The following is a 13,176-nucleotide window of genomic DNA, read 5'->3' as shown; positions in this document are numbered from 1 at the left end:
TCTCCCCCATCGCTTCTCTTCTCTACCCTCTGTCATCCCTCTCCTCCCATCTCCTGTCCTGGCCGTTCCTCTCTCCCTCTCTTTCCCTCCCGCCTCCTTCTCTCCTCTCTCCCCAATACCCGACCCTCCCCTCTCTCCTTCCTTTACCTCTGTCCTTTCGCTCCATCCCTCCCTCCTCCCCACTCCCTCCCCCGCTCCCATGTCATCTCTTCTACCTTCTCCGTCCTCCGTCATTCCCCCTTTTCTCCTCCGTCATCCCTTCTACCCTCCCCTCCTTTTATTTCTCTCACCCCCCGCCTCCCGCCTTCCCTCCTCTCTCCCCCCTCTCCCTTTCCTCCTGTACTGTGCTGTGTGTGAGAGCTGAGAAATGCCGTCTTCCCGAAAGGTGCCAGGCCCTTTCAGTCATGTGCCCCCCCCCCCACAGCTCTTGGAGCAGGCCCTGGTGATCGAGGAGCAGCTGAGGAGGGCCGCGTACCTCAACATGAGCCAGGACCCCAGCCACCCGGCCATGGCCCTCAACACCCGCTTCACCGAGGTGGAGTGTCTGGCCGAGTCCCACCAGCACCTCTCCAAGGAGTCGCTGGCCGGGAACAAGCCGGCCAACGCCGTGCTGCACAAAGGTTTAAAATCCCCTTTAGATAATCCTATTCATTTTTTTGCTCGCATCTATCTGTCCTATCATCAATCCTTATTTTGCATCCTTAAAGAAACCAAAAAGAAAAGTTGCCATAGCGATATAAGCAACGCAACAATAATGATGAATAATTACATTTGATCAGTAAATGAGTGAACATCAACAAAATTATGTGTTTATTTTGTGCTGGTGTTTTCAATGTATTTACTGTGTGTGTGTGTGTGTGTGTGTGTGTGTGTGTGTGCGTGTGCGTGCGTGCGTGCGTGCGCGCGTGCATGCGTGGTGACAGTGCTGAACCAGCTGGAGGAGCTGCTGAGCGACATGAAGGCGGACGTGACGCGGTTGCCCAACATGCTGTCCCGCATCCCACCGGTGTCCGCCCGGCTGCAGATGTCCGAGCGCAGCATCCTCAGCCGCCTCACCAGCCGAGGCAACGAGCCTCCGCCCCAACAGGTCAGGCGCAGAAGCGCATCGCGTATACCGTCTAGGGTCCTTGATACGAAGAACCCTAGCCCCTGTCCCAAACCGGGTCTTCCACCCCGTAGGGGCTAGGGTTTTTCGTATCAAGGACCCTCCATGATTGAGGCATGTTACGGCCGTTGGGGTGATGGAGGAGAGCGCCCCTTGTGGGAAACCCTTGTGAGCACAAGGAGGACATGCCAACTCCACCTGGTGGGGTTTGGAACAACGGACCTTTGAGCCCTGATGACGATGGTCCTAACCACTGGTCCAATAAGCTTCACTGGTTGAAACGTACACCACCATCACCCAAATGCAGATATTAACATCTAGGCAACTACTCGACCAGAGAAGGTCATTCTTGAAGGGTACATATGTGGCACTCACCAGGATCAGGGTACAACCATCCAGGCAATACACCAATGATCTCATCTTCAGGAAGAAGGACCTATAGGAAGGCACATTACATTACTTTACATTACATTACATTTCATTACATTTCATTACATTTCATTACATCACTTTACATGACCTCAATGATCAGACGCTTTTGTTCGAAGCAATTCACGATAAGTTCATATTGTCATCGTATCAAGCCACCAAGCCATATCAAGTTACGGCTAAATCTTATTGAGGAATAAGTAGCAGTAGTAGAGTTAGAGTGGTAGTAGTAGTAGTAGTAGTAGTAGTAGTAGTGTGGAGAAGGCCTTAGAAAGGGAAGGGGAGAGAGATCTTCATGGGTTAGACTGGTCAGTGCGGGTAGGGTCCAGGCGTCGTCTGGAGATAAAAGATAGGAAGCGATACATCCGTTCTGCCACCAGGGGGCGCTGGTTCCACCGCTGTGGCATCGTGACGAAAGACGGGAAGGGATTGAAGATCCCTTCAAGGCCTGGGAAGAAATGACCCCGCAGCAAAGACCAAACAACTGTGCGCAAAAGTAAAGTGGGTCGCAAGGCCTCCTCGGAACCTCGAACCCCACCGTCTCCCCGGCACCCCATCAGGCCCCCGGCGTGGAGCGCCGTGACACAAACAAACATTCTCAAGGTCACGATGGACCCAAAGGCTGTTCCGCTCCATTTTTATTTCTATCAGTAGGCTCGACCGTTTAATGGAAGAATTTGTCCTTTCTCCCTTCTTCTCCTGCGGAGGCACTTTTTTTATTTGCTGCCACAGAGATTACAAGTGTTACTCCGTCGTCCTTTCAGCCCTTTCAGCCCAGCAGTCAGATTGGTCATGCATTCTGCTCGCGCTTTATCGGCTGCTATGCCAACGCCGGGCGGTAACCACGGTGGCAGTCAACGCTCTCTGTAGCTCTCGCTCCTTTCTCTATCTGGTGCTTTCATTTCCAGGCCTTGGTGCCGCGTCTGACTGGAAAGCTTTGATGACTGTTGCAGATGAAAGATAGTTTAATTATTGTTGTGTGTGTGTGTTGCGCAGCCCTTCACCCAGGGAGGATTCAGCTGCTCGCAGATGTACAGCAGCGGCTTCGCTGGAGGGTTCAGAGGACCTGGACAGGCCATGGTCAACTACAGCCAGATGCCTCTGGGACCCTATGTCAGTGGTAAGGACTAGAGGGATGGGTAGATACTGTAGATAGATGGATGGGTGATGGATGGATGGATGGATGGATGGATGGATGATGAACGGGTGGATGAATGGATGGACAGTGGAGGCCTCAGAGTGCTTGGTGGACAGGCCATGGTCAACTACAGCCAGTTGCCTCTGGGACCCTATGTCAGTTGGTGGTAAAGACCAGAGGGATGGATAGATAGATAGACAGACAGATAGATAGATAGATAGATAGATAGATAGATAGATAGATAGATAGATAGACAGATAGATAGATAGATAGACAGATAGATAGCTAGACAGATACATGATGGATGGTGGAGGCCTCAGAGGGCCTGGTGGACAGACCATGGTCAATTACAGTGTAGCCAGATGCCTCTGAAGTGAGTATCTATCTATCTATCTATCTATCTACCTATCTATCTATCTATCTATCTATCTATCTATCTATCTATCTATCTATCTATCTATCCATCTATCCATCTATCCATCTATCCATCTATCTATCTATCTATCTATCTATCTATCTATCTATCTATCTATCTATCCATCTATCTATCTATCTATCCAGTGTCCTCCAATGGGCCCCCTCCCCTTTCAAGCCATCTGGACAAGAAGGCGTTGGACTCCCTGCGAGACGTCGCCACGCCGGACCTCAAGTTGGGCAAAGCCAGCGACGTGATCTGCATCGAGGACTAGAGCGGCTCTGGACCCAGAACCAGAACCAGAGCTGGGGACCGTGTCCGCTACCGCACCCCCCCCCCTTGAAGCCCGACTCGCACCGGAGGACGGGTCAACTCTTTTTGGACGATGTTGGACAGATGTTGCAGACGCAGCAACCCCCCTCCCCCCCCCCCCGCCCCCGGAGGAACAATTGCACTTTTCATCTTTAAACACAACAATCCTCCAGATGTAGTTCAACAGGTTTTATTAACCAATTTGTCTGTTTATTTAATTTTTGGGGTGGGGGAATTAAATGAAAATGAAATCTAAATCGAGGAATGGTGGGGGTGGGGAGGGGGGGGGGGGGGGGGGGTTTGGCGTCTGTCGGAGGCGAATGTCTTTTATCTGAAAACTTTCCCAGAAAAAATCAACTTGGCTGCGAGTGAAGCCGGACGCGGCTTAGGAAACTCCTGATTTGGGGTCTCATTTTAACTTTGGAATATCGTGTTTTATTTTTGCTCACGTCGACTCTGACTTTCCTTTTCGATCTGTGTGCATCCATCTGCTTATTTACTGAACACTGTGCACTACTGGAGCCTGGTCCGTGCCGGGCGGCCAAGCCAAGGCCTGGAAGGCTCGGTCGCCGGCCTGGGCTTAAAAAGATTGTCTCTTCTTCTTTATTTTATTTTTTTGTGGGGGTGGGGGTAACGGTGGGACAACACTGTTATTTTAAATGGATTATCTGTTTTTTGTGGTTCATGTAGTAGCCATTTGGCAACAATGTTGATTTGGAAGTATAAAAAAGAAAAATACTTTATTATTGTGTATGCAGTAGCCACAAGTTACTCTGCCTCTGTCCTCGAAAGACTGCCATCTACTGGACAAGTGCGAAATGTAATCTCTTTCTCCTTCTTCACCTTCTCCTCCTTCTTCTTCTTCTTCTTCTTCTTCTTCTTCTTCTTCTCCGGGCCTGCAGGTTCAAAAAAAAAAAAAAAAAAAAGAAATGGCCGCAGCGCTCTGCAACCAGGTAGAAGCGCAAGCTGCTCATACTGTACATAGTCCCAGAGACGGCAGTTTATTTTACCTCATAGTTCTCATCCGAGTGGAGATCTCCATGCAGTACGTGCAGTAGGTGGAACCTTCTATGATGGCTTCCAACCGTTGGGCGTCGAACACTCCACACACGAGGACTCGCTATCTCTTTCTTTGTGCCGTACGATATTTGTGTTTCCTTTCTTACATTTGAAATTTGAATGTCAGCGGTGGCCGCGGGGGGTCCCGCCGGGGTCGCGCCATAAACGCGCGCGCGCGTGTGTGTGTGTGTGTGTGTGTGTGTGCGCTTGTGTGCGCGTGTGTGCGTGTGCGAGGGTGATTTTAAACTCCCCGTATGCCATTTATTGTGAGAAAATGACGTAAGAAAAATAAGCGCTTATGACACTATGTCACCTTAGGACCTGTGTTTGTCATCACTCCAGCGATTGTTTGTTTTTCTCCGCGTGAAGGTAAATTTGAGGTGTTATTGAGCAACTTCTTCAGTCAATATTGATCTGCAACGGGGTCCTCCTCAAGGTGTTTACGACTGAAAATTCTTTTTGACAAAAATGTTTAGGCCATAACATGTAATGTAATGCATAATTGACAGTCCTTACTTTTACAGGAACTTTTTCTTTTGTATATGACTTTTAAACGACCAACATTGCCAAACGAATTGTCCCCAATTGTCGGTCTTGGTTTCAGGTCACGAGAAGTCGAAATTTCTTGTTCATTCCTTGTGAAGAGTGAGGCGACAGTATTGATATTTTCAGAAATCGGTATAGTGAATTACTGTCCCTCTATATTTCAATGGGTTTTAGGCTGATGACACTCCTACCACTTTTATGACTTCAAGTTTACTGTATTTACTTTTTTATATGAGCTATTTGTTTTTTATTGTTTTGGATTCAATGTACAAAAATCTGAATCGAGCTGTTTATTATGTTATTTTTTTCCCCCCAAAGACCAGTCACACTTATTTATTTATTTTTTTATTATTATAATTGTTGTTATTGTTATAATTATTATTATTGTTGCCATTGCTAGCACTTGTTTTATAATGTTGAGATGAGGATTGATACTGGATTGTTGAAAAACAAACAAAAAAATATATATATTCTCTTGTAAAGGGATAATTATTATTATTATTATTATTATTATTATTATTATTATTATTGTTATTATTGTGGTCCGGCTCTCGACTCTAACTGAATGTTCTCAGATGTTCCACGTCATCCTACAATGTTACCCCGTCTCTTTTCTCGCAAAAAAAAAAAAAAGGTCAAAGGATTTCATCCTTTACTTCAAACTCACTGTCAGACAAACTCTAAAAAAGTGCATTGATTCACTTTGCGTGGGATTCTTTGTTCGTTTTTTTTTGCCGACTATGTTTCGCCTGTTTTGGCCTTTTTGTCGGATCCGGTGACTTTTTGACCCTGTCAGATTAATTAAGGTTGTTCGACAGAAGAAAACCTCAGACACATGTATTTACGCAAGAGATTTTCTTTTTTTTTGGAGATTTTCTGACCATCTGATTTAAAGCCCCAATTCACACCGAATCCGACAACGCATCGCTAACATTAATAACGTCTTTATTTTTTGAACGTGACGTTGTATTTACTTTGTTCTAAGCCCAATTCTGAAAACAGCCACAACTCTTGGTCGTGGGGCTTATCACAGATGGGGGTGGGGCTTATTGCAAATGGGGTGGGGCTTATCGCAGATGGGGATGGGCTTATCACAGATGGGAGGTGGGGCTTATTGCAGATGGGTGGGTCACAGCTTTCTGCGCAGAAATCCGACTCTCCATCGGAATGAATGGACTTGTGGATTTTTGTTGTCGTTTGTCGGATTCGGCGTGCAGCTGGCCTACGCTCATGTACCAAACCGAGGAAACCTGAATGTTTGCAGGGTGGTGTTGCCATAGAAACCGATCACGTCTCGTTTTTCTTTTGACCTGGAGGCGACGGCGAACACGACATCGCCGAAATGGAAATGCAATCAAACTGAAGTCAGTATGAATGTACCGTGTCTTAGGCAAAATAAAAGGCTTCAGTCTAATATTATAAATATGTTAATGATGTATGTACATGCTTACAAACAAGGCTTGAAAAGCTACCAAAAGACCCTGGTAAAAGGCACCTTTGTTGCGGCGAACGCACAGCATGTGAAGCGTTTTGGACGACGGTTCACGTTGGGGAGGCGGTCGTCGCGAGGCCGCCGGTTACAGCAGACAACCCACTCTACGCAGTGTCATGGTACTGATATTTGTGCTGTATAGCAACTGAATGAAGAAAAAAAAAAAACAAGTGAATTGTCATCTTTTAATTTGTATTATGTGTATTTGTTCAATGTGTTTTAATAAATATTCTGGACAACAAAGGCAAAGTGTTTAGTGTTTTTATTTTAGGTGGTAACATATAGTTTTTGCCTCCAGGGTGACCGGACGATGTTCTGATGTGGAGAAGCATTAACAACACCCCATTTTGATGGGAGTGTTGTTGACTCTGGTTGAATGCAATCTGACCTGACTGGATTAGGATTCTCCAACTGTAACCTGCACGCCATCGTGCCACCGCTTGCGTGAGCCGGAGCTGTAAATGTGATTAGCGGCATAAATAGATATAAACTAGTTCAAAAGATAATCCACTCCTTCACAGACGAGTATTTTCAAATGTTTAAATACGTTTAAATAATTCGTAAGGTCAAAAAAAATGGACAAAAAAGAAAATATGAATCCAATTCAAATCAAATGTTCAAATAAATAGATGAAAATAATGATGAATAACTGAAATAAACGAATAAAATATACAAATAAACCCAATTGTAATACCTTATTTAAAAACGTTTTGCGTAATCACCGGGTGTCATTCAAGATTCAAGATTCAAGATTTTTATTTGTCACATACATATACATACTTCCACGCATACATGCAGTGAAATGTAATGCAACGCACACGGTGATAACACACAATATGTCCTAGGAAAAAAATGTCTTTCTAACAGACCGACTAACTGACTCCTAAAACGTAATACGGTAAGTTGAATACTTATATAAAAATATATAGAATAAAATAAAATACAATAAAAATAAAATGAAATATAATGGGATAGAGGGAATATGCTTATGTATATACAGATATGTGCATTTAAAGTGGCATGTGAACGTGAACGTCATGACATCTCACTGCATATACGTACGACCCTATGTATATGTACGTGACGTATAACCTCAAGATTCAAGAGTCAAGATTCAAGATTTTTTATTTGTCACATACGTGTACATACTTTCATACATGTATGCAGTGAAATGTAATGCAACGCACCCGGTGATAGCACACAATATGTCCTAGGAAAAAAGAAATAAAAGTTAAGAATTCCTTTCTAATAGACGGACTAACTGACTCCTAAAACGTAATACAGTAAGTTGAATACTTATAGAATAAGATGAAAATATATAGAATAAAATACAATAAAAATAAATTGAAATAAAATGGAATAGATAGAGGGAATATGCCTATGTATGTACAGATGTGTGCATTTAAAGTGGCATGTGACCTCTCGAATCATCCACAAAACACTCTGGGATGTCTCGTCAAAGCAAGCGCTCCCTGCAGCGTCATGGTAACGGTGTGATGTTGGGGGTTCGTGTCCAGGGAACTGCCCCTTGACAACTGACCACGAGTCAGATTTCCAGCTTCTTCCGATCGCAGCCATCATAGGCGCGGCCCCCGCCCCAAACTGACCCGGAGTCAGCGTCGACCAAGCAGACCCCCTGACCTCAGAGCCACTCAGCAGGAAGTAAAGCCTTTAACCCCGCCCGCTTGAGCTGAATACCCCGCCGTGATTGGACCGAGTGCCGGCCGCTTTCGCCCCCCCCCCCCCCCCCCCCATTGGCCAGACCCAGTACCCCCGGCGCTCTGTGATTGGCCACTTGTCTGCGCGAGCCCTTTGCCCTCGTCGCGCTGGCGATGAAAGGTTCGACTGCTTTCTTGAGATCCGGCTCCCGACGAGTCACTCAGCGAAAGAGGAAGGTAAAAAAAAAAAAAAAGAGTCGTCCGTTTTTCTTCCTCTTCGCTGGTTTGATTCAGTGGTTGTAACGCACGGGAGAGCGAGGCGGGACTTCCGGCGAAGGGTGAACGAGAGTCAGCAGAAGAGCCGCTTCGACCCTGAGCTCAGCTGCGAATGTAATTCTCACGGGAATCATTCAATTTTTTGTCAACATTTGGGCAGAGTGTAAATCCGTCATATCAAGTATAAATTATGACCAACGCATTGCCCCCCCCCCCCCCCCCCCTTGGGCTTAAATTCAGTTCCCCGGTTATTATGTTCCGTTTGGGAATCGAACATTAACTCGCTCCGGCCAACTATTTCACCCGAGTGACTCCCTTGCCGACCGCTGACACCGGCGTGTCTCGACTGGTTCAGTGCGAACGAATCGCCCGCGAGTCGTGCACTCCCGCTGCTGCTGTCTGAGCCGCAGGGGTCTGAAGGGGGAGAGTGAGGGAGGGAGTGAGGTGGGAGGGAGGGAGGGAGGGAGGGAGCGCAGGGGAGCTGCCCCGCCCGGAGCCGGAGGGGGGAGATCGGGAGAAGAAGTTGTGGGAAAGTCGGCGGCGCACGCACCGGTACCGCGCTCCGCTCATGCGCCACTCGCCGCCCGCCCGGGAGAGCTCCGACAGGGGGATGATGTGTGGAGAGTCCGCCGCCGCCGCCGCGCGGCTGGTGAAGGAAAGAGGGTTGGAGTAAAAAAAAAAAAACAACAACAATCAAACAAACTGGGAGTTCCTTGGATTCACAACACAACACAACAAAACAAAAAAAAAAACAACTCTTGTTGGAGAGGATTCATTTGCACACGAGGAGGTGAGGACACACGCACGCACGCACGCACACACACACACACACACACACACACACACACACACACACACACACACACACATTCATGTACACATAACACATATACAGGGAGGAAACCCACATGGTAGACGTACACAAACACATTTGCATACACACACACACACAAACACACACACACACACACACACACACACACACACACACACACACACACACACACTACTACAACTACTATCCCCTCTCTCACCCTCTTCCCTACCATTGTGTGCTCAAGGTATACTCCAGTTTTGCTTTTTTTTTTGGGGTGGGGGGGGGGGGTTCCTTTGTGTCCATCCTCACCCGGATTCAGAGGAGCAGGTCAGTACCAGTTCCATCCCTGCCTGACAGCTCTGCACGGGGGCTGTGCTAGCTCAGTGCAGAGGCTGCAGAGGGGATCAGCTAGCCTTAGCCCCCGTGAGGTCCCCCCCCCCCCCAACCTGGAGTATCTGGTGTATTCACATGCTTTGTCCAAGCAGCCATGGACGGGACGGGATGGGGTGGGGTGGGACGGGATGGGGGTTGGGGTGCTGTTTAGTCCCTCTGGCCCTCTGTCCCGACAGCTAAGGGCAGTGGAGAGGACAAGGGAGGAGGAGGAGGAGGAGGCGCTGCAGATGCCCGGGTGGCCTCCCGGCTGAGTACACTCCATCACGGACGATTTAACCGGGGATTTTTCGGGATGAGGAGAACACGAGGCCTTGTTATGATAGCGGGCGGACATCGGGAGGAACGAGAGCGAGGGAGCGAGGGGAAAGGGGGAGAACCAGGCCGCGCCGCGTGTTTTATGTCCACAGCCCCTGAGCCTGCGGGCTGTGTCACCGGCGGGGCCGCACGGTCCACAGCCGCGGCCCCCTGGGGTGGGGGAAAAACGGCAAAAAAACAAACAAACGGCAAAACAGAAAACAAGCCAGGCTCCCCTGGCCCCGGCCCCGGAGCGGTCCCGGCTGTTCCCGTTTTGACGGTTGCTTCCTGGAGCACAATGGCCCCTCCCGGGATGGATTTCATGCTGCCTCATCTCAGAGCAGAATGGAGACACTGGAGGGGGTTGGTCGGAGGGGAAGGGGGTCGTTCTGGGAACCCCTCAGCATCTCATTTGGAGGGGGAGAGTCTTCCCTCCCTCCCGCCACTCGCCGGATGTCCCCGAATGTTTAGGCCCGTTTGAAACTGTGGAGCTTATTGTGTCGGATACTTCTTTGGTTTTTCTTGTCCTGGTTTTGCTCGCGGTCCAAGAACTTCTCAAAAAGACCTTTAGCAGTTCATGCATGTCCAGCCTGGAGCCTCGGGAACCACAAAGATCCAAGCTATTAATGGGGTGGGTGCCGCTCTCCTAAAAGTGACACACCCTCCCAGGTATTTTGCTGTGTGTGAGTTTGTCATTTCCTAAATAGTTAGGTGTGCGCTCTGCACTCGTCAGACGTGCGCTTGTGAATTTTTTTTTTTTTTGCCAGCTGGTGCTGGTGCACATGCTCCAACATGCAGCCAAGGCCTTGCTGCTCAGTCCCCCAAAAAAGGAGTCACTTCACTTTGCAACTTACCGCTAATGTTTGCCAGTCCCAGCGGTACTATATTTTTATACACATGCATGTTGCACGCACGCGCACACACGCACACACACACACACACACACACACACACACATATTTGCAGTCCCAATGGGAGTTATTTCGATGTTAACTGGGAAAAGGAATTCAGCTAATGTTTTGGAGAACAGGGATATGTTTTATCAGATCAGGGAGGTCTTATCTGTTTTGCTGTGTGAGGCAACTCCAAAATATTCTCAGACTTGCTTTCATTTCAATATATCACACCTCATGAACGATAATTTTGACGATACTTTGGGGGCGACTCTTGGTGCTTTCATAAGATGTTTACACACAACAAATATTTGTGAGGGTCAAGCAGGCAGAGGCGTTGATTCGGACGGCCAGAACATTCTTTGAAGTTCAGAAAGTTGCGTTACTTTACTTCAATGAGCAGCTTGCGGGTAGGTATTTCCATTTAATTCATGTGTGAGGAAATGATGTAGAGATTCTGTTTAGAAGTTACATTTGTTATTTATTGCTTCAAATTACTGCCGGACTCATTTTTATGATGCAATTAGCCACGCCCTCCAAAAAAACCTGAAATTTCCTGCTGACTTGACGGTGACGTCACACAAGGGAAAAGGGACAGAGAGAGTGAATGGCAAGTAGAAGGAAAAAGAGAGGAGACGGAGTGGCCTTCTAGAAAAATACTTTTTGTTTAGGATTTTGATTTATTTACCTTCTAACAGAATAAACCCGAAACAAACAAAACGTAAACAGAACTGAGAGACTGACGTGGAGGAGCAACACCTTTTAGAAAGAGAGAGTGCGTTTTTATTTCATATCGTTAAAGTTAGAGGTTGTGCAACCTGCACAAACGCAGCACTTCACCATCCTAAAGAGCTGTGAAGCTGACTGACTGGCCTGCTGACTGACTGGCCTGCTGACTGACTGGCACCCTGCTACTGTGCTGTGGCAGAGGGAGACTGTATACCCTGCGTTGCCCTCGCTGCCGGTAAATAACAATATAACCATAACCAAAGTCCCAGGCGCCATCTAGTCTAGATCAACATACCAATATTGATATATTATACAGCCCTACAACCGATGCGCCTTTAATGCTTTGCCAATGCTTTATGACCTGTAATCACCGCACAAAGTATAACTCTACCTGAATAGTAAACGCTCACATTGTTCTATCCACTGTCTCTGACTTTTATTCATGCTCAAGTGTGGTGGCTGCTTTTATAGACTTTGGCGAAGCCCCGGTCCACCTGACGCTGTACGACCAAGGAGCCCCAAACTGACGCGAGCAAACTTTAAAACGCAGCTTTCATTGGACAATAAAAGGATGAGGCCGAAGACAAAGGTTGTGATTGTCTCCAACCATTGAGGGAACTTGGGGGGGGGGGGGGGGGTGTGGGTGTGGGTGTGGGGCGGAAGTTGGTCAGTGTGTCACTTCAGGCTGAACTGAACATTGTACGCTTATGTATCGCTGTCGAAATTTGCATTGCCCCGGGTTACGGGTTTGGTCCCAGTGATCCCAGTGTTCCCAGTTTGTACAGTGGGGTCTTTATGCTTGAGGCTGACTGGTTGTGTGTGTGTGTGTCTGATGTCAGGTCTTAGCAGCATTGGAAAGATGAGCGCTATCTTTGTTATAGTCCGGCAAACAGCAAGTTTGACAGTAGTTTATAGAGGTTGGGATCAGCAGAGACATCCCCAAATGAATGCTAGATGGATTTTAGGTCCAAATTCAATAAATTACCTGTATTGCGTACAGTAAAAAAAAAAAAAAAAGTATTTATGTTTTGTATGCACCCTGGAATTGTCAACACCACTTGATCCACAGTAAGCTTTATTTCAGAATGGGCTCTGTCTTTTCACCTCTTTCCCTTCTGTTATTACATTGCAAAGAACTTCAGGATTTGTCTTCATGAACTAGGCCACAGGTCGCGCGACGTCACATTTTTCGGAGACTTTCTTATCTGTGCGGAGTGTTTGCGCAGCCAGTGCAGCGCTGTGTGTTGTGGGTGCAGACGGCACAGAAGAGCTTGGGCCTCGACTCCCGCTGTGTCCTTGACTAATGTGACCGCTAATGGTGTCCTACCAGTACATCACTGCCATCCTGGACCTGCGTTACTTGCAGCTTCCCACATCAGAGGTCGTGTGAAAGCCAGACTGGCTCCTGAATGAATTATAGATCTGTGCATGTCTCAACAGCGGCATCCAGGGTTAGCGAGGAAGGAAGGAAGGAAAGAAGGAATAATGAATAACGGAGTGAGGGGGAATGAGTAGGCAATATGTTGTATTTTTAATTATACATACTTGAGCCTTTTTTTAATCTATGCTGTGTTTACAGGATAATGTAATATTCCACACGGTGTTCTGAAACTCGTGAAA

At 47.3% G+C, this 13,176-nt stretch overlaps 2 protein-coding genes across 2 annotated transcripts in view; both read left to right on the top strand.

The window, feature by feature from the left end:
- Positions 1-3,361, top strand: part of chd5 (chromodomain helicase DNA binding protein 5) — a gene marked incomplete at both ends in the record, with an annotated part of 64,014 nt that extends 60,653 nt beyond the window's left edge. The window contains 4 exons of the mRNA XM_080000046.1: positions 425-620; positions 924-1,087; positions 2,531-2,654; positions 3,234-3,361. Of these exons, the coding sequence (XP_079856172.1) occupies positions 425-620; positions 924-1,087; positions 2,531-2,654; positions 3,234-3,361 (612 nt within the window). The remainder of the gene's footprint in view (positions 1-424; positions 621-923; positions 1,088-2,530; positions 2,655-3,233) is intronic.
- Positions 3,362-8,962: 5,601 nt separating this feature from the next.
- arhgef10la (Rho guanine nucleotide exchange factor (GEF) 10-like a) overlaps positions 8,963-13,176 on the top strand; it is a 178,697-nt gene continuing 174,483 nt past the window's right edge. The window contains exon 1 of the mRNA XM_080001492.1: positions 8,963-9,220. The gene's annotated coding sequence lies outside the window, so the exon portion shown is untranslated. The remainder of the gene's footprint in view (positions 9,221-13,176) is intronic.

This window comes from Zeus faber (assembly GCF_960531495.2).
Source record: "Zeus faber genome assembly, chromosome: 5".
NCBI classification, from domain to species: Eukaryota; Metazoa; Chordata; class Actinopteri; order Zeiformes; family Zeidae; genus Zeus; species Zeus faber.
The sequence above is the reverse complement of the archived record's forward strand: the minus strand, read 5'-3'. Positions and strand labels throughout refer to the sequence as shown.